Raw genomic sequence first — 21,648 nt, forward strand, 5'->3', positions numbered from 1 at the left:
GGGATAAACACCAACGCCGCAGCTCACGGAGACCCGGCTGATTGCTCTCGAGGCTAACGCTGTCATTTCCACCACCACCGGCAATTTTTGCTTCTCAGGAGCTCAGGCTGCTCAGAGAAGGGCTGCAGAGTCACTACCTACAGCATGGGCTGTGACGAGGTCCCAGGAGGAGCAAGGGAGACGACTGTGAAGTTGGGAAGAGTGTGGATGTGTTTGGAAGGACATTGCAAACAGCTGGTCCTTCCCTGCCTGCCAGGGGTCTTAGGAGCACAAAACGCTCTTCTATAGAACAGCATCGCCGGCAGCTGAGCCCCAGGCACCTCCGGTGCTGCTGCACAGTGAGGGGCTCAGATACCAGCCAGGTGGCCATGGGGAGCGTGGTCCTCAGCAAGAGTAAGCTTCTGAACAGAGTGCAGGCTGGTGCACTACTGATGGCTCTGTGGCCCAGCTGTCTGTCTGGCACTGCAGGTGAAAGCATGGAGGGAAAATACCAGAACTGCGTATTTGAATAAAAAGCTAGATTAATCTGTGGTTGTTCCAGGAAAGGGAATCAAGAGACCTTGCTCGTGCTGTGCTGGTGGCCAAAGCAGCAAGCTCTTCAGAGGATGCAAAGCAGCGAGGTTGAGAAAGGAGGGCAAGGAATGGGAAATTTTTACTCCTGAGCAGAAATTTAATGCACTTGACACCACTGAAACCTGCTACGATGATTTACTGATCAGAAAGCTCTGCGTAGGAGGGGTGGCAGGGAAGGAAGAGGAGGGCACTGTATACTTGCAATACATGCCATTGTATTTTTTTCTTTAGAATCACAGATCTTTTAGCAGTCAGTGCTTGAAGAAATACAGCTTTATCTTCTCACCGAGGACTGGGGAGAGGCACGGCACATCATACCTGAGCCAGCACAGGACTGCAGCAGCTCAACCTGAAATATATGTTCTCCACGGATAGAAAGAAGTAACAGGTTATAAAGGATTTGGGTCTGCGAGGCACATGCTAGGAGACTCACAGAGCCAGCAGTAAAACACCACATGCATTTCTAAACACTATAGTTGATAACTTTGCAATGCAGAAGTCAACACACAGCAGGTGACAGAAGGTCAAGCAGTCGCTGGCCGCCTGGAGAGGCTGGCAGCAGTCCCCACGGGCCAGCAAGAAGGTGGGGCAGGCAGCACTGCGCACGCTCAGTACAGCAAAATGCCTGTTTTCCACATCCCAGGGAGATGGGATAAAACTGTCAAGAAAGACTTTTTCAAAAGTAGAGCAAAAAAATAGAGTTCTTTAAGGGGAGTTCACTGAATGTCTGTAAAGTCCTAATTTCATGGTTAGGAAAATGAGCAAGTCGGTTAAAAATACCCTTTGCCAAATGAAGGCTCAGAGGGGAAACAGAATACACACTAAAGAGTGGTCAATACAAGTTACAATGTGTAGGAAACTGATAAGGGAAACTAAAGAAGGGGAGAATGCATGGCTGGACATGCAAAATCTACTATTGGGAGCCAAACAAATTCTAGCAATAGGTCCATTTATAAGGAACAATAGGACCATTTTCAAGCAGAGGCTGCAGGACTGCTCATAATGATGCAGAAAAAGCAAACGGTCGATAGATATTTCTTCTGTGTTTGGGGAAAAAGGAGAGTAAAGTACTTCCTAGACAAGATGAAGTTTTCCTAAACCATTAGTATCCTCACCTACACCCAAGGCAGCCAAACAGCACTAAGCAGCCAGCACAGATAACGCGTACCCAGAGCTGGGGAGAGTTTTCTGGGTTCTGCTGCTTGTTTTGAGCAAACTTTGGTCTGCCACGTCCAGATGGCAAATGGCCCCTTCACAGCTATATTCACAACCAGCAGTGGAGATGACCTAGTTAACTACTAAATGGTCAGCCTGATAGAAGACCCAGAAGGCAGGGCTCATCTGGAATTAAATTAAGATATAATTAAAGGATGTAAGTTATAATTAAAGTCAGTCGGCCTGTCTTTGTGGAAAAGAGATCTTGTCAAATGAGCCAAATGTCACTCTTTAGTGATATAGGCTCAGCTGAGAAAGGTACCATGTACGTTATGGCTGTGCAGGCAGAGCGCTAAGTGCTTCTTGACATTCTGATTTTAGGAGATAGTGCTATACAGTATCAATAAAGCACATTAAATAGATTAAGAGCTGTCTGACAGGTCTCAAACAGAAGTCATCAATGGGGAATCCTTAGCAAGGCTCCATGGGGAGCATGCTAGTTGATATTTTCATCAATGATCGAGAAGAAAATACAAAATCCTTGCTCAAAAAAATTAGCAGATGACAGGAAGATTGATGTAATGGTAAATATTGATGAGGAGAGAGTGAAATGTGGGTTGCTTGGTAATGCTGAACCCATTCAAACACTGTAGATGTTAATCCAGCCCAGTGCAGAATGACACACCTACAGAGAAGGATTTCAGGCCGTATTTATGAACAGGGACTGTATCCCAGACAAGAGAGAGCCTCCAGAAAGGCTCAAGGGTCACCACGGGTGACCAACCCAACACAAGGGTCTAATGTGATGCTGTGATGAAAAGAGCTGATGCAGTTCTTTGGGGAGAGGAGAGTTACGTGTATTGCTCTGCTGAGACTGACACAGAAACACTCCTGCAATTAAGGTGCCCACATTTAAAAGGGGCACTAAAAAAGCAGAGAGGCTGGAGGGATGAGTCACAAAATTGATCCGAGGGATGGAGAAAATATCTTACTGCAAATGAGCTATATTGAGTTTATTGACAAAAACTGTGCCACCCCACCCCCAAACCAAAGCAGTGCCAACCACTTTCATCCAGCGAGACGCTCAGAGATCCAGGGACTGGGAGCTGAAACCCAACAAGTTCAAATGAGTTTTGGGTCAGGATTAGATACTCTCAGAGATCCTCAGAGGATTAGACACCTCTTTGAGGGCAATCACAACCTCTTCAGCTTGCCGAGAAGTGTGTGGGCAGCATTTACACCCCTACAGCACATGGGAGGCCAAACGGCGTGATCTAATAGACCCTTTCATACCTAAATCCCACACAAGTGAATCCCAGTGGATAGCACGAGCTCTGAGGCTAACCCCTGCGACTGTGGTGAAGATGGGTGACTCAGGAGATAGCACCAGCCTCAGAGCAATGAGGAGCTGGGGTGGCACAGGGCAGCAAAAATGGGTGCTAGCTCCTCGAAGGCAAGGTTCAGAGCTAGACATCTGGCTAACTGTGAGGAGTCCCTGTCAAGTCTCATGCCAGAAATAAAGCATGCAGGAAAGGATCTCTTGTAGCTCCTGGAGAAACACCAGCAGCTGAGCAGCTCGGTACACACCTCGACCCACTTCTCCCTCTTGGGACCTGGCTGTGGGACCGATGGCTGCTGTGGGAGGGAGCCTTACATCCCATGCCAAAAGCATCTGTGTTGACTCACTGCAGCAAACACTTTGCTCTCTTGCTTAGGGGAGAATGCAGTCTCGGTTATTTTGTTAAAAAATGCCCATCTTCCTACGCTCAATTCCCTTTCCATGATTAATGCAGAGCGTAGCAAATGTGGAAGGGCTGCAGCTGGTGCATAGGTGGCTTCTGTGCTGGTCTCGGAGCTGAGCTGGCAGCGTCGTCCTCCCATCGCCCAAGAGGGGAAGGCAGACACGGGCTCAGACCACAGAGGCAGGCAGATGCCATTTCAATGTTTCCACCGAAGGACCATGGACCTCCAGCAACTGGGCACCAAGCAGCCAACCATTCCCCGGTTTCAGAAGCAGCAGCAAGGAGAGGTACCCCATGGTGAGTGAGGGGATCTGCTCCTACCCAACAGCACTGCAGAGGGACAAGGGCTGAGGACCAGCCCCAACCCTGGTCAGGGATCCATGGGGCCAAAAACCCAGCCAGCACTACCAGAAAAGTGCCCAGCTGATGGGAACACGCACCCTTTGGTTGGGACAAAAGGAAGCACAACATAAAGACACCGAGCCCTTGTGTGGCAGTACTGGAGACAGGGAATCAGGGCCAGGCAGGTTTTTAATTGGACTGAAACTGAAATTACGGGGGGGGGCGGAAACCCCAACCCTGCTTTGGTATAAAGAAAGGGGCTGGGGGGATAGGAGAAAAAAGCCCTTCAAGTTTCTATGACAACCGGCACAGTAGGAGCCTACATCGCAACCTTGCTTAACACGTTAAAAGCTGCACAGAAACAACAGAACCCAAAACTTTGCTCTACGACCAGGTCTGGGAGGGCCATTCCCAGACAGAGGGCAAGCATGCTGCAAGGGAGTGGTCCGGAGTCCCCTGGCCTGGGCACCCAGAGCAGGGCAGTAGGGGTCCAAGCAGCCCCAACATCTCCTCTTTCTGTCCCTTGGGCTCGAGGGACTGCTGAGATGGAGTGATTCCTTGTCCTGACCTCCCTCGGGCCAAGATATTTAACTCTGGGTATCGAGGGCCCTGGTGCCATCCAGGGCATCTCTGTCCTCATAAATCTGCAGATTTATGAGGGAATGCAGAGCACCCCTCCACAGTCCTCCAGCACCAGCAGGCATAGGGGTCCAGGGTGAGCGCTCCCACACAACAAGCAATAAAAAAGAAAATTAATAAGAGTTGTATTCATTCATACTTTACAAAAACAGTGGTCTTCAGCAGGAGCTATCAGGCACATAAGCTGGTGCTGCTCTCCCAGGCTGCCTGGAGAGGTGGGCAGCAGCAGGGCAGCTGGACCCTTTGCACGGGGCCCCGCTCGCTTCACTGAGCATAGCTCAGCACCAACTTTCCCAGCTTCAGAAGCAAACAGCAATATTAGCCTGGGCAAACAGCCCAGACACCGCAGGGCAAATCAACGGGGCTATTGCCTCCTTGATCCCCGAGCTTCCAGCTGGTCTCTGCCAGCACCGCTCCCACCATGGCTGTGTCCCGTTCCCCCCGCAGGCACGGAGCAAGGGGGAGCCACAGCCAGTGCTCCTGGCAGCACTGCAAGCGTTCCTGGGGGACAAAACCATTCCCAAGAGGCTGGAGATGTAGACGATCCTCCTGTCCTATCCAAGGCTCTGCAATGGCACACTCCTGCCCCTCAGGGAGCTGTCACGACTGGAGGCACTGCACAGCCCCAGCCTGGCACACCAGAGCACCCACCGCCCTCCAAACCACCAGGTTTGGACCTCCTCCACCAGGGCAAGAAGCAGCACCAGCCCTCCCAGGGAAGAACCCCCGCCCCAGAGCAGCAAAGTCTCCAGCAGCCTTTCTGGGCTCAAGGCGTTACTGAAAGAGACTGGGCCACCTTAGTTTAAAATATCAGGATGCCACAGGGCAGGAAACGCCTTCAGAAAGCCAGAAGGAAAGCAGCAGGACTGTTCAGAGGCTCCTGCGCCTACCGCAAACATCCACCTCTCCGCCACATCGTGAGCTACCTCCCACCACTCACACCTGTTTCTGCTAACCCTCTGCTCCCTGTCTTCTCTGGGCCAACTCTGCTTTTCACCCCCAGTCCGGCATTTGCTGAACCATGACATTTCTCCAAAGCACCTTTCCAGGAGCCCCTTCCTTTCCCAGCACTCTGAGCGGCTTGAAGCCCCTCCACCTGCCTGGAACTCAGGCTCTGAATCCGCCGGCCAAACCCCAGAGGCAATATTTTTTAAGCTTGCTGTGAAGTTTCAGTTGGTCAGACCCTGCTGCTAGGATACCCTGACCAGCATTGTAATCTTCTTTACTTAATTACATTGTGTGTGGAGGAGCTAACTCCTCGACTCTTCAGAAAACTGGCTCAGCCAGGCTTTGGGGTTGGAAGCTAGGAGCCCATGCTCATGGTCCCATCTGGAGGGCTCTGCACCCCTTCAGCTGCAAACCTGCACCTGCTCGGGGGTCACCCACCCCACACACAGAACCCAGCATCTCTCTTCCACCCTCCACCATGCTGCCATCCCACTGCCACCAGTGATGCTGGTGACAGCACTTTGTCCTTTCCTATGGCCAAAGCTGGGAGAAGCATTCTCCAACCTTTTGAAGGTGGTTTTGGAGCAGTTTCTTGCAGCATTGCGTATCCCGTGGCTTCAGTACAGAAAGGTGGCCTTGGTACTGCTTCTCCTACCCCACCGCTCCCCTTGCATCATCTGCCCCATTTCTTACTCCCCCCTTTCCCTGTGCATCCTCCTCCCACTGCTTGGTGCTTTGTGGGTGAACCTGAGCTACTTTAAGAACATCCCAGCTGAATGACTCTCAGCCACTGCAAAAGAGTATCTGCGTGTTATTATCATCATTACTATAAAATAACAGCTGAGTTAAGGAGGCAAGAAAATGAACACCCAGCTTAGGAACACATCTAGCTTATTATGATGGCCCTTAACGCTTCCAAGATGTAAATACTGGTTTCTAGATCCTTAAGAACACCACGGTTTTACAAGATAATGATTCAGCAACACAACACTCACTTTCATCTAAGTGCTGGCATGGAAAGGTTTTAGTCTAAGAGATGAAACATTCTGCTTTAAAAGCAGGGTGACAACGAATTAGCTGCAGAGACATTTTGGCGTAATGAAGACTGCAAGGCAAAACAAACACAAGCTACTGCTTTATATAAGGTGGTTTCAAAGGTTCCTGCTGTGTTTACACCTCTGAGGCTTAAGCACAGAAGGCGGGTGGCAGTCTTTAATCTGAAATGGAGACAGAGCCACGAGATGCCTGTATAAGAGGGTTGTGGGATTCTGCTGGAGCAAGAATGGGCTCTGAGACATCAGGTCTCTTCAGCGTGGCCACATCGTCCCAAGGGACCAAGCAAGCGGATCAATGGAGAGCATTTTGTGTCACTACAGCAGTGTCTCTCTTGACACCTCAAAGTGCCTGGCAAATATTAACTGTTCCCAAGTGATGACTCTCTTGACAGATGAGCATTGCTCTCAGCAGAGGGGACAGCATGGGGAGGGAGCACAAGCAGCTCCTGCAGCACATCAGTGACACTTTAATTAAAGCCAGGTATTTCGGTCTACATTTGCTAGGGGTTTTATGATTGTTATTAGTACCAGAGTTTTTTTCTGGGTTTGAAGAAACCGAGTTCCAGTTGGTGCCTGACACTGAAGAGCAAATGTATGCCAGGGGGAATTAGCAAACAACCAGCCTTTCTCGGCTCCTGTCAAGACACTTCCAACCAGCCCTGCCAGGAGAGTTATTAGGCAAAAGCACCTGTTCCTGGAGAGCCTACTCCTGTCTCTGAGCATGGTGCCCCTGGGTCTTCAGCCAGCAGGTCCCTGCTCAGGGAACAGCCTTGACAAAGCAGTCAAGAGCCCTCTGTCAGAAATTTGGAAGGACCTCTGGAAGCCCGGATATTCTAACAATGTTACAGCTGTATTAGCAGCTTCCAAAATTGGGGTGACAAAGGAGCAAGCAGCTCAGGGGCTGGACTTAGCCCACGAGGTGTTTCTTCCCTGGTCTCTATGAACGCTGGCCAGATCCCAGGCAGAGCAGAGCTGCAGGCAGCACTGTGATGGGGAAGGTAAGTGCCCAAACTGCATCAGATGAGAGTTAGTAGCTCACGAGACCTTCTGCACCAGCACCCACCGCTCTGACCCAACAGCTCTGCAACGTCAGTGAGGTGGGAAGCCCATGTTCTCCCACTAAAGGCAGAGAAACATCCCTCATTTCTTTGATGAGATGGGCCATAAAAGTAGCACTATAATTGTTGCTACCTACTGTTAAAACCACCCTTCAGGAAAGAAAACCAAAGGGTAAGAGCTTTTTATATATTTCCTCCAAATCTCTTACTCAAAGCCTCACAGATGATTCAGCTGCAACACGGATGCTAGAGGTGCTTCCATCTTTTCTAAGCCTGCTTGTCAAAACACACACTCTACACAAGCACACAGCAGCGCTACAATAAGAAGCATCGAAATATTAGACAACTGTTGGTAGAGGTCACAAAAGCAGAATTCTAACTCCTTTGCCAAATGTGTGTTCATTTTTTTATTGTGCCCATGATGACTCCACAACCTCCTGGGATATCCCTCTGATCTCCCAGAAAGCCACGCAGGATTAAACAGCCTGGGAAATGGCTCTGGCTGTGTTTTCAGAAGTCTTTAGCTGCCAACGGTCTTGAAAAGGCGATCAGCACTGCCTTGGGGTGAGGGGACAGGGGAGCGCCCTGAAATCAGGCTTTTCAGTACGGACCCAGGAGAGCAGCACTGGGTTTTAAAAACTTTTGGTGGCATAAAGGAAGAGGAACCAGCAAACAACTGAAGAACACACCGGCACTCAACACTTGTCCTCCCCATCACAGACAGCGAGCAGGTAGTTCCATGAGGTACCCTGTGACACAGCCTGCCATGCCCAGCGTGCCTCAGACATGCCTTCTCTGATGCCAAGAGTAACTCAGACTGAGGACGCTGCCTTGGTGCTCACTGCATGCTCGGACACCGCTGGGAAGCAGGAATGTTTTGGAATGCAGCAAAGAAAAGAGCAAGTACAGAAAGACAGCGAGTTTTGGAGGAGAAATTTCCCCAACCCAGTTCCTTCTGCATCTTCCAAAAATGCTCTCCCCTGACAATCCTGTACATCAGAGCACTGCTGCACAACTTCAAAACCACCTATGGCATTTTTTTCAGAAGAAAAAAGGTGATAACATGAAGATGTCCACTTCCCCAAACAGAGCAGGAGCAACACAAGGTCCCACATGCCAGCAGCACAATACACACCTGCTCAGTGGTCAGGGCCAGAACCAAACCTCTCAGCATGGCTTTTAATAGAGTTTGCCATTATCCAAACAACAATGGTATCAAACACATCCTTCCAGCACAGAGACAACCTTCCTGCCTCAAGGTGTAGTGCTGCAGCGAGGGTCTGCAAACACTGGGTGCAACAACATAACTGGCCTGCGAGTGCAAGCTCTGCTTGTGTTTTAATATGGGTCTCAGAGGCTGACAGCTCTACACACTCCGCTCTCTACTTGCTCACTTACGGACTGTTGCAATCAGCTCAGAGCCGTGGCCGAGGGCACCCACTAAGTAACCAGCCACTTATGTTAGGGGGTTGATTTGCAGATCTTTGTTTGTGTTCATGAACATGGTAGCTCCAGCGAGCCTCTTCCTTTCCTCTCACCCCTGCAGCTCACCGTGCTTTACAAAACACAACGGATGGAAAACAACAGGCATCAACGTCAAAGCATGGGCTGTGGAAGACGTGCTTCAATATCAGCCCGTTGTGACACAGAACTAAACCCTTCAATTCTCCACAGCAGCTCAGCTATACAAACCCTGGAGCAGAGGGAGCCAGAGGTGGGAAAGGTCACCCCTGCATCCCCTGCTCCCAGCCACCAGGTCCCGGCTCTGTCCCTCAGGCTCAGTCAAGCTGTTGTGATTCTTTCTGACCTGATTTAATGATTTGCATATGCCCTGAAGCCAAAATGATTGACAGCCCTTGTACTGTTATCCTCATTCGTGTAATTGCAGCAGCTATTCTTGTACATTGAAATGTCTAATCTTAGCAAGCCACAGAGCTGCTCAGTAACATGGACCAACCGGGAATTTCCATGCAATTACTCACCACGACTACTGGCACTTACTTTGGCTGGTAAAAGTCCTTCTTGTCTGCTGACCCCAGGCTCTGCAAGACACAAAAGACAGATGTATTTCTTTAACCCTTTAAGCCAAGCAAGTATCATTGACAAAAAGATGTGTGGTGAGCAGGAAAAAGCATGATGCTTTTTGCTACCCAGAGGGTATGTGTGGGCTGGCTGGACAGGGCAGGCAGCTCGGACCTCCAGCTACCAAGCACACAGTAGACAGAGCCCACAGCAGCTAAGGATGTAAAAATAAAGAGTCAAAGCAGAAGTGTGGGGATGCATTAAGTCTGAACCCAACATATTCAGGCACATCTGTCTCTCCCATCACCTGCAGAAGCATGGTACCTTGTGTCAGGAGGGGACACATGTCCTCTTGAGCCCACCCAGCTGGAAAGAGGACAAAGTGCAGGGTTGGCAGAGGGTCTGAGCAATCACCTCCTGCAGAGACCCTCTGGCAGGACAGGGGACTGAGCCCAAGGCCAGGACCACAAAATTCTTCTGCCAAGAAAAACGACATCAGACCCCAAACACATGCAAGCCTGGGTAGCAGAGACAGCCTGATGCATGCTCAAGTTCCCAAGCACTGCCAATCCACCAATAGCATGGTCTAGTGAAAGTTTGAGAGCGTCACAATCCAGGCTGCCGGAGCACCAGGGTCCCCTAGGAAAACCCAGCCAGGCTAAGCCTCCCCCCAGGGAGCCTGGGGGACTGTGGGCATGCCGCAGACCCCACTTTGGGTGCAAAGCGGGGCACATGTATGACACACACAGAGTGCATGCATGCCCTGCCATGCCTTGCCCCGCTATCCAACGGGGCCATATACACCCACATATGCCCAAATCTCTCCCCCAATGTGCCTTGTCCTGGAGGCAGCGCGGTGGAGGCTGGCCCCCTGCCCTGCTGCGAGCTCCCAGTTCGTGACATGCGCTTGCCCAGCACAGAAAAAGCCCCCGCCACTAAGGGATGTGGAGGGGCATGCTGTGCCTGACATAGCAGGATGCTCGCAGTGGGCAGTGCCGGGACAGACAGACAGACAGACCCACCAAACCTGGGTGTCAGCAAAGCTGTTGCACCACCAGAGCCCTCTCCTCCTCCTCCTCCTGCTTTCGGGGATGGTCTTCACCTTCGCGCCTTGCCAACATGGGGGGCGGTGGGCATGCCCAGCCACCCACCTTGTCCCCGTCCCCCAGCAAGCGTGTGCCAGTGTGCGCTCGCGGGAAGCATGCTCAGGCTCAGGCTCTGGGGCTGCTGTTGTAGTTTTGCTCCGTGGTTGCCAGGCAATGGCAAGCAGCAACACCAAAGCAGCAGGAGCAGCAGGGCCGAATGCTAATCAGGGGCACAGGAACTCTCCGGGTACTCCTACCCTGGGACTGAAAAGCAAGCAGGGAGTGCCCTGGCTTTAAGCAGGCAGGGATCCACTGTCACCAAAAGATCCCTCCAAAAGGGACCTGTGGCCAAGCCAGCAAGATGAGGCTGTGGTTCACTGGTGCCTGACCCTCTCCCTGGAACAGGTGTGTTGCTCGGGCACCAGCATGGGGAGGCTGCAAGCAAACCCGTAGTGCGGGATTACCTGGGTCTGGATGCATGCCACCCTCTTGCAGATCTTATGGGCACACATCTGAGCTCCATTGTGGGGTAGAGCTGGGAGCACACGAGGAGCAGCCCTCTGAGGTCAGAAGATCTCCTTTGCCCATGTGCCAACCGCCATGTCAGTGTGCAAAATCTCTGAGCTATCCCCACTGGCCAGAGACAGCAGCACCCTTTGGCTCTCCCACCTGCTCCCCCTCCTCTGACACGACAGCAGCAAGAAGCTACAGCAAGGCCCCACAGGGCTGGTGGCCAGTCACCAGAATGGGGTGCTCCACCACTGGCACAGGCTGCCCAGACAGGTGGTGGAGTCTCCAGCCTTGGAGACATTCAAAATCCAACTAGATGGTCCTGGGTGTCCAGGACAACCTGGCATAGGTGGCCCTGCCCTGAGCAGGGCATTGGACTGGGTGATCACCAGGAGATCCCCAGATCTCCTTAACCATTCTGTGCATTCCTGAAGCAGCAGAGAAACAAGTACAGCAATAACTGCACAGAGCAAATGCCCTGAGTGACGGGACCTGTCCTTTAAGCCCACAGCCCATCTGGGAACACCTTCTCTCCCTCAGGCACAGCATTCCTGTAAGGTATTTCCTTAGTTCTTTAAACTCGACACCTAAAACAGAGTGCTATGGATTGGCTGCAATAAGGCTCATGAGCCAGGACAAATTCAGTTCCTTCTGCTACCTGTGCTAGCAGCGATCACAGAGAACTGTTGACATTTAAGAAGAAATCACTTGCAAACAGCTTTCTTAACGTTATTGAAACAACTCATGGAAAACCTGCATCCCACACAGTCAGACTCTCCACCCAGCCACAGCCAAAGTCTGTGGGGAAAAGCTCCCATCAACCGCACAGCCAGCTCCAAAGTAACTGGCCTTTCTGATAACTGATAACAGCAGGAAACAACACTGGCACTCTTCTACCCTTCTGAAATGCTGCGAGGACTATCACTGTCACCAATATTCCCAGCACACAAGATGACAAAATCTGCAGCAGCCCCTTCACACAGCCACAGGTGTCACAAACATTAACCTCCCCTTGACTCTTGCTAGGATAGAGGTGCAGATTTCTGAAATGAATCCCTAACAAGGAAAAGCCACGTGGAAAACCTGGGGAAAAAGAAAAGACCACCTTGCAAGTTCAGGTCTTGCAGAAGGGAGGTGGAAGAAGCTCTAGCAAAGCCGTGCACCCTGTGCCGGTGCCATGCCATGGCTGCAGGCAAGCAGCACCACGGGCACGGCAGCCTGCCGCTCCTCCGCACGCTCCACAGCTCACAAACCACTGGCAGGATGAGCTACATGAGCACGCTAAGAGAAGGGCTTACCTTGAGCTTATCAAGCAATTATTTTTTAAGAGTCATGGAAAAGTGAGAAGTTTTTATCTGGAATAAAACAATGAGACACTAACTTTGCAAAGAGGAAAAAAAAATACACCAAACAAAACAAGGAGTGATCGCAGCAATGATTAGCCAAAATAGCTGATTTTGAAGCTTATTAAGAAAATAGCAAATTAGGAGGAAAAGCAGAATTCCAGCAATGTGTCCAAGGAATCTGGCCTGCAGCAAGACCAGGAGTTGTGAATCAGCTCCTGGCTCTACCACCACCCCAAGGTTTGGCCTTGAGCCATTTCTTCCCTCTTCATGCCTCAGTTTCCCCATATTGCCTGCACAGCCCTTTGCCTCCTTACTCTCTTCCCAGAAGAGAAAGGGACCATGGCCAGCAGTCAGATGAATTTACGCAGGTCCATCCCACCGCGTTCCATTTCTTTCTCCCGAACATGCACAACACCAAGGTGGCCGTGGATCCAGAGGGCTCTGGGAGCGCAGCAGGGAAGCACTTGGCTACAGAAATCACCAGCTGGGCAGGATAGCTTGCTGGGGACTGGTGGAGGTAGTGCCTGGGCAGAAGAAGGTGGTCAGGGCCAGCAGCAAGACTCAAGGCAAGGACATGTTTTCAACTGCCTCTAAGCGAAATCCTCATGAAGAAGTGGAAGGAAGAATAAGCACAGGCACACATGGTGTCACAATAGGAGCCGCGGACAGGGACCATCCATCAAGGAGATTAATAAACCAAGGTAGAGGATAAACCAAGGACACTGAAAACTGCAAGTAAAGCAGCACAGAGCCATCAGCAGGAGGAAGGAGACAAGAAAGCAGTGATGCCCTAAGTGACCACAGGGTACCTTGGGGCTGGCCTGACTGCACAGTGGTTCACTATGAAATGTAGCTGTAGTAAAAATAAAATGCCCAAGGCATTTTGCCAAGGGCAGAGACACCACAACATCCCCGCCAGGAGCACTGAGAGAGCTCAGAGCAGCACCTGGAAAGGTCCTCCCAAGCAAGGGAGCCTTCACCGACAGCGTGAAGATATTAATAAGAAAGCACTTACGGAATCGGCGATGGGAGGCTGTGGGCAAGACCAAGTGTGTGCGCGCTACATGAAGGGGCAGCAGCCAAAGCATCTTCCCCGGGGCAGCAGTGTAGGCTGTGACAGTGCCACCAGCCACCACCCTGGTCCCACTGCACTGGGTACCACAGTCTCAGCCAGCATCCGCAGGAGGGGAATATTATGGAAAAGCAGTCAAGGGAAGGATGGGACGTAAGGAAGCAGAGTGGGGTAAAGGGAACACACAGCCTGGATCTTAGGAAAACGTCCTGGCACTGAGCTTGAACAGAGTTTGAATCAACTCCAGTGGGAGGGATACAGCAGCATTTCTAAGGGCTTTTACGAAGCCAGCTAGATAAACCAACACAGAGAGGACAGTTCCTGGCCTTACAGTGAGCTGGGACTGGTTTTGTTTCTTCTGCCTGTGCCTGGAGACTGAAAGAAGCAGAGAGCTCCCAAAAACGATCAAAAGCTGACCTGGCTTCTGGGAGGAAAGATCAATTCCTCCTGAACCGATATGGGATATGGAGGCTTTTATCTATGCAAGCATACAATAAAAAATCAAATGCCTGCCTGCATGCATGCACTGTTGTTGGCTGATCTACAGGCTTCCAGGAGAGTTGTCTGCTGGTGGCTCCTGTGCATCAAGGCATAGCTGGGGACTCCGGAGAGGCACAGCTTCAGTGTGACAGCTCAGCTCCCAGAAGTCCAGGAGCCCCACAGGCTCCTAGAGACCTCCTGCTGCTGCTCAGGATGCTGGGGAGTCCCTGGCCTTCCCGAAAGGGAGGGAGGGAGGGAAGCATCCCCCCAGTTCAGAGCGCCCTGCAAGCCCCAAGCCCCACTGCAGCATGAGTCACCCTCCAGCGGGACCCGCTGCGCTGCTTCTCACTTGCTCATTTCATTGATGACTCAGGGTTTAGGAAGCACATTTTAAAACCCTTAATGAAATAATGGAGAGAGTAATTTTTATCAGCGTGTATTTTTAAAACAAGTACTCCAAACGATGCTTACGCCCATCTCCCCCCTTCCCTCCTGAGACAGGCAAGTGACTGTGGCAGCATGGGGGCAATATGGAAGGGCAGGAGCAGCCCCCACTGCCCCGGTACCTGGCGCTGGGCAAGGCAGCTGCCAAAAAGCTTCCAGCATACACCCTCCATCGCTCTGGCATTCACACTCTTGCTGCCAGCAGGGCCAGGAGAGGAAGGTGGGACACCAGGATGTTGTCCCAGGTGATGTCCTCAGAGCCTGGTGCTTCCCCCAGAGCCTCGCTCCCCCCACCCCCCCAGTGCATGCCTCCCAAGACTCTGCCCTTTGGGATGCAGCCAGGCACTGTCATTAAACTCTTTCCTCTGCAGAGAGAAAAACCACCCAAGCAGAGGCAGCAGCAGCAGAAGGGGACACTGACACCAAGCCCACAGCTCATGGGTGCCAGCACCCAGCCTGCCAAGGAGCGGGGTTTGACTGCCAATATGACTAAGAAAGTGTTGTCTCAAGGTCATTACCACTGCTACCCTCTGCGCCTCCCCATACAGGAATACCTGAGCCAGGCTTGCACTGCCCTCGTTTTGATGACAGGACCGCTCCGTGCGATGCTCAGAGCCCCTCTGCTCTTGCAGAAAAGTGCAAGATCAACATTGAAAGTGCAGTGTCACAGGAACACCTTGGAAATGCTATGAGGGAAAAGGAAGGCAATGGGACACCACCTTTCCTGGTGCTTTTACACAAAACCAAGATGAACTGAGAGGCCGGAGTGAATTTGTTATCCATAAAGACCCATGCCCAGGTTCTCAAAAAGCACCTCTGCAGAGGTGTAAAAATGCAGCCTCCCTGACTAGTAGAACAACACCCAGCTGCAGCTAGGCCATTGCTAAGGCTTGGCCAGTGGCATCAGAATCAGTGGGAAGACCTCTCGTCTTCCCAGTGGTGTTTCCAGCACTGTCCTTCCCGACCCTTCTCACCAGGGCACGGTGATCACACGGACATGCATGCAACGACCCAGCTCAGTCCAGCACTGCGAAACATGCTTCTTTACCTACTACATTTTGTACAAAATGTAAGGAACGTTTGGGCTTGTCTCTTTATTTAAAACATGACCTATGATTTTCACAGACTTTGCAAACCTGTGAGAATCTGGGCCAGCATGAGTGCCTGAAATTATTCCCTTAATTTCACGTTTCAGGCACTAAGTAAATGATTTTGCAAGAATCATATATTTAACAAGCCCAAGTTACACAACATACATAAGCTACCAGGCAGACTTCCCTAGGACAGCTCATCTCCAGAGCCGGCCTCGCTGGTCCCTGCTAAGAATTAGCACAACATGCTGCAGGCAGAAGAGATGACGCTGATTTAAGGACTGCTCTGAATTCCGAAATTCAGCCAGGCTGAGGAGATAACAGACATGGGGTTGGAAACAAGGATGCTCCTGGAGGGGCTAAGGCAGAAGTATTGTATTATTTATTTATTCATGCCAGCAGACATCAATCCTGTTGTACTTTTTCCTCTACTAAATGTTGCCAAGCATAATCACAGCTCATCTTTTTCTGGGCTGCGTCCCTGGGAGAATGAAGTTCTTAGCAAGGCTGAAGAAGCCTCATGCAATTATTTAGAAACTACAAATACTACACCAAAATAATCCCCAAAGACAAGCGGCTGCTAGCAGGTGGCAGCTTTCTAAGTCATTCCAATAAAATCTGGCTCAGTAACTCCCAGTGTAATCAATGCCCACACAAACAAAAGAGAGAAAAACCGAGGGATGAGTTATTTTTCCATGCTAGAAGAGGATTCTGCAAAACAAACTTGTGAGCCATCGCCGACAGCAGTCTATGCCATAAACCTGCCATCCACGCCTGGACACCTGCTGGCACCTCAGCGCCTGCCCCAGCGGCCACAGCATCCCCCCAGCTGCGTTCCCAAGCTGGGCTGGGCAGATTCCAGGGGGATTTGGGCAGCGGCTGCAGGCACTTGGCCCCCAGGGCAGGACAGGGTTGGGGGACCAAGGCTGCACAGCCTGTCCCCTGCCATCCCGGCTTCTCACCCTGGTTCTCGGCGGTTTGTGCTCTCAGGCGCAGCCATTCGTCAGGCTCCGCGTATCTGCAACATGCTGCATTTATGAGTAATCGGGACTTGATGCCTGACTGTTGGAAGGGGAATAAAATTCAGAGCCTGGGATGCGGGAGGGTTGTTTGGGAGGAGGAGGAAGGAGATGTCATGCTCCCTGCTCCAGCCAGCAGCATCCCTCCAAGCAAGGGCTGGCCCACCCAGAGCATCCCAGCGCTCAGCACACCATACACCATACACTCCCACCTCCCTCCAGCCCCCTGCCTCTGGCACGGGCTTGGCCCAGACACTGAAGGGCTGTGGGAGTGCAGCCTCCTCCCCTGCAGACACTAGTGCCCCTCCATGGGTGCCAGCACCCATCCTGCTTGCCATCACCACCTGCCCCCAGTACCCTCAAAACAGCCCTGCCCCAGCACTGCCAGGGCCCTGGGCTAACACAGCCCTGAGTGTCCCTGAAACATGAATTTCAAGCCAGATGAACCCTCAAACCCTAAACCTGAATTTCAGGCTGGATTAACCAGATTGCTCAGTCCCAGATCACGATTATAACTCCTGCCTTCAGTGTGGTGGTGCTGCAAACCAGCTCACACCCGGGAGGGAGCTCTGCACCCCAGAGGTCAGCCTTGCTGGAGAGTAGGTCCCCGGTGAACTATGGGGGTGATTAAGGAATGGAGAACAGGGGTGGTCAAGGAAGGGTAGGTTACACGGCAGAACGAAATCTGGTGGCTGGGGAAGAATCAGGCCAGGGCAGCAGCACTGCCTGCGCAGATGGAGACATGGAAGGGGCTGCCTTGAGGGAAGAAAGGAGGAGGACACGTGCCCCAGGGAATCAGAAAAGGGCCTCGGTCTGTCGGAGGATGGCATTTCGGCAAAGGCAAAGCACCACTGGACCATGGAGGGATGCATGAGCCGCCAGCGTTTCTGCAAGTGCCAGCCCCAGCCTCTCCTGTCGTGATCCTGCCTCCTCCTGCTTCCATTACAAAGGCTCCGAGGAGGGGGCGGACGATTCCCCGCAGACCCGACCCAGCCAGGGGAGGATGCCAATGGCTCTAACACGTTCATTCTTCAGTGGCTAGCTCATCCCAGCCCAGCTCTGGAGCGAGAGCCTATCACACTCGCCTGCAAACAGCGCTGACCCTGTGCACGCACATGGGGCATTGATGCGCATCCAGGATGGGCTTTGAGTCCAATGGAAGGTGGAAAACATGCTGAAAACTAGAGAAAAGTGCTTTTGGACCATTTAGGGAGGTAGGAGGAGGGAAACATGGCTATGCACAGGAGGTACACTGAGGCGATGCAGGGAACAGAAATTAAGCCCTGCAGCCACCCCCCAGTAGAGCAGCTCAGCCCGCACCTGGGAGCTGGAGGAGCTCGCGGTGACCCCCAGGCAGCTCTCCCCACCACAGACACACCCAGGAGGAGGCCCCGTGTTCACTGGCTCCCCTGGCCAGTGCATCCTGACACCACACTCCCCCCCAGGTCCTCTTACCAGAGACTCAATGCTCTTCTCTAGTTGCTCATCCACCCTCATGTCTAGGACCCAGGAGGGGAGACGTTAGTGTTTTCCTAGGGGCTGAAATGCAAACATAAACCTGGTTCTTTGGAAAATGGACTTTATCTTCACCCAAACTGTGACCCCCAGGAAAGTGATGAGATGGCTTCTCCTGGATGGCAGCCTCATTACCAGCCCCTTGCTCCAGAGCACGTCTCAGCAGCTCACCCTGGCCCTGTTGAACTCCCCAACATCATCAAATTCTGCTTCCTCCTCCTCCTCAGAGCACACCCTCGCAGGTGCATTGCACAGAGGAGCAGAGATCTACACAAATATGCATACTGGACCACAGAGGATGGGCACCAAGCCCCAGTGCCACAAGCCACACTGGCACAGCCACAGAGCCCAACGACCCCCCTCCTCCCTCAGTCTCCTTCCACTCAGCAATTAATCACACACAAGTGAGCTGGATGCAGCACGAACCCTCACAACCAACTTTGGGCTTCTCATCAGCCGGGGCAACAAGGACAGGCTTCGTCCCTGAGCCTGCCATCCTACCCGGAGGAAAAGTAAGCCTGCTAATGAGCATCTGCCAACACCCCCAATAAACAAGTCCATTTGCACTCCATCTTTCATTCGCCTGCCACCATACCTTCCCTCGCATTCCCACCCCGCTCAGCATCTCCCCCAGCCTCCTCCCGCCCCTGCTTTCCCCAGCCAAGCTTCTTCCCAGGCCACACTCCCCATGTCAACGGGGGCTGCTCACCCGCAGACCCCTTGCAGCTCACACCACGCTAAGGCAGACCCAAACTTCAAAGCATTTCTTTTCCGAGAGCTCATCCAGGAAACTTTGTTTTCTCAACTTCTATTGTACTGCTACATGCCTGTAAAAATTAATTTATGCACATATACACATGCATGCACGCACAGCCTCCCTATTAAAAAGTTCCCCTTTCTGGAAGGGGAGGGCTGAGGGCTGGCACAGCCCGAGCCGTGCACTTGCTGCTCATCTGAGCTTCGCTGGATGAAAGAAATTGTCAAATTGCTGGCAAAAACACCGGAGCTTGTAAACTCTGCCAGCTCAACAACAACATCCAGGGTGACACGCACGCACAGGCGTGGGCACCTTCTCTCTGTGTTTTCATTAATCAAATCCTTAATTAGGTAGGTAAGGGCGCAGGAGCTGCAAGGGAGGAGCAGCAGACACCCAGGCTGTATATCCATCGATGGCTGGTACCAACAGTGTGCTGCACACGTTCTGTTTTCTACCTATTTTTTCTTCTCTTTTCTTGATTACAGCCTGCAAACTATTACTGCAACTTTAAGCACGTCGGGAAAGAGCTGTGCTCGGGCTTAAGTGTTTGCAGAATCAGGGCCGAGATGCGTAGCTGAATATGCTGCTATTTATAGCATTAAGCCCTGAGCACGGCACGCGCAGGGGGTGCAGCGCGGCCGAGTTCGTGTTGCTGTTAAAGCCTGGGATTTTTTATTTTGCCTCATTTGCAGGGGGGTGTCTTAACATTGCATTCATGCACTTCCTGGTATTTTCAAACATTTTGCATCTTTTTTTTTTAATCTTTGGGCATACCAGCTCATGCATGTTTATACTGGTTTATAGGTGAAGCTATGTATTTCATCACTGGGAAAAAAAAAAAAAAAAAAAAAAAAAGGCAAGAGAAAAGGCTGGAAGCCGAGTAGTCAGCTCTCAGCTCCAAGGGCCTGCAGTTAATTACACCCTGTCCTCCAGCATGTACTTTACATGCTGCATCACAAGTCCCGCAGCCTGGCTGGGTGTCAGGCAGCCTGACAGCAGGTCTGCCCGCCAACTCGGCTAATTATAGTGCGGGGAGCAAATGAGCGGGCGCCCGCCCCGTCGCATGCTCCACTCAATCAGCTGCAGCCTCCCGGGACGTGGAAGACCCAGGGTGGCAGCTTGGGCTGGGAAAGACCGTTCCCCTGCGGCATCCAGGGGGCCCAGTGGGCTCTGCAAGGATGGGGTCTACAGGAGAGTACTTCAGGTGGTGTCCAAGGGCCCTGACCCCCCAGGGGCACCTTGGCAGGGAGAAGGCTCACCACCCACCACCCCACCCTTCGCCCTGCCCCACCGGAGCGGGCTGAGCATGGCTGGTCCCATCCAAAGCCTGGCTGCTGTCCGATCAGCCAACCCACCTCTCCTCGCACAGACCTCTGCATCTCCCGTGTTTCCTCCCTCTGCCTTCATCTGCCCCAGGGACTGGGTCTGGGGGCACCCCTCCACTCTGTCTGAAAAATTCAGATGCTTGGGCGCATCCCCCTCTCCTCCGGCAGCCTCATCCCCTCAGCAGGGACAAGCCACCAGATGCAAGTGGACCACAGCATGGTTGTCCCCACAGTGGGGTCCCTCACCCCAACTGCCTGAGGTTTGCTGTCCCACAGGGAAGCCTGGGCACCACAGACCCCTACCCAGGCAGCAATACTTCTGGTCCAACCAGCAGGACCAGGCCACCCCAGCACAGCAACCTTGGGAAGAGCCCTCTGCCATCAAATCAGCCCTTTGGTAACACACCTAGAAGAGGGAGAGGATCCCGTTGGAGCAGGGATCTGGCCAACCCACCGATGAGCTATTAGTAACCACTGCGCACGCAAGACCTGCAGGAACATGAACCGGGTTGTCAGCAGGGGACCGAATAAAACCCAGCCCTTACATGGGACATCATCCAGCCAGAGCTCAAAATGCCGTCGGAGAGCAGGTCTCTCATTCTTTTGGCCCAGAAAGTGGCTCCCCGAGGTTATACAACGTCTGAGTCAAACTATGTAAATACAAATCCCCACTCCTGGGAACCTGGCTGCCGGCAGCCAGCTCTGTCCCCATCAACAACCGCGTGACACAAACGCAACCGTGATATGCTCTTAACTGCATTTAACCCTGGAAGAAAAGCGAAGCTGCTTGGAGAACAACACAGTCACCCCAAAATAATGCTGGCCTCTTCATTATCCTCCCCTTGCTCCTTGATGGCCAGCAGTGAGCCCATTGCACTGGGAAACCCGCTCCTGCACTGCTCATCCCCACGGAGCTGATGGGTCTGGGCGAGCTGGGGGCCACAGGAGGCTACAACATGCCCTTTGGGCACTGCCTCGGTTTTGTCCTGTGCCAACTGGAGCAAAAACATGGTTTGGTCAGGAAAGGGAGCAGATGTGACTCTGAGGGAGCACCTGAGTGCGGGGGTGATATTTATACAGACACTTCACAGAGCAAAACCGTAAGCACGACTTTGGCGCCTGGGGCAACACTTGAGAGTCTGTGCTGGGCACCCCTTCCCTACTGTCACTGACTCCAGGTAACTCCTCTAGGCCTAAAAATTCACATTTAGTCTCAAACCAAAAGTGGTTCTTTCAAAAACAGGGCTTGAAGTGTATCAGCCATGCCATTTTGGAGTTGCAAGGCTCTCCAAAATTAATGTGCCGCAGGCTTTTGGGAGAAGATGCTAATGTCTGCGCTCCTCCAGTCCCCGCCACAGTGCAGCCCTTATCCCTCTGCAGACCCCAGGGACACCAGCCCCATTCTTCAGCCTCATCCTCCTCACCTGCACCCCTGCTGCAGCTGGCAGCTCTGCCAGACAGTCCCTGTTA

The 21,648-nt window shown here is 52.3% G+C and overlaps 1 protein-coding gene across 1 annotated transcript in view; it reads right to left on the minus strand.

The window, feature by feature from the left end:
- LOC102057076 (ankyrin repeat and fibronectin type-III domain-containing protein 1-like) overlaps window positions 1-21,648 on the minus strand; it is a 209,029-nt gene that overhangs the window by 61,854 nt on the left and 125,527 nt on the right. Inside the window, exon 4 of the mRNA XM_027810164.2 lies at window positions 9,514-9,554. Within this exon, the coding sequence (XP_027665965.2) occupies window positions 9,514-9,554 (41 nt within the window). The remainder of the gene's footprint in view (window positions 1-9,513; window positions 9,555-21,648) is intronic.

Source organism: Falco cherrug, chromosome 4 (genome assembly GCF_023634085.1).
Source record: "Falco cherrug isolate bFalChe1 chromosome 4, bFalChe1.pri, whole genome shotgun sequence".
Taxonomy (NCBI): Eukaryota; Metazoa; Chordata; class Aves; order Falconiformes; family Falconidae; genus Falco; species Falco cherrug.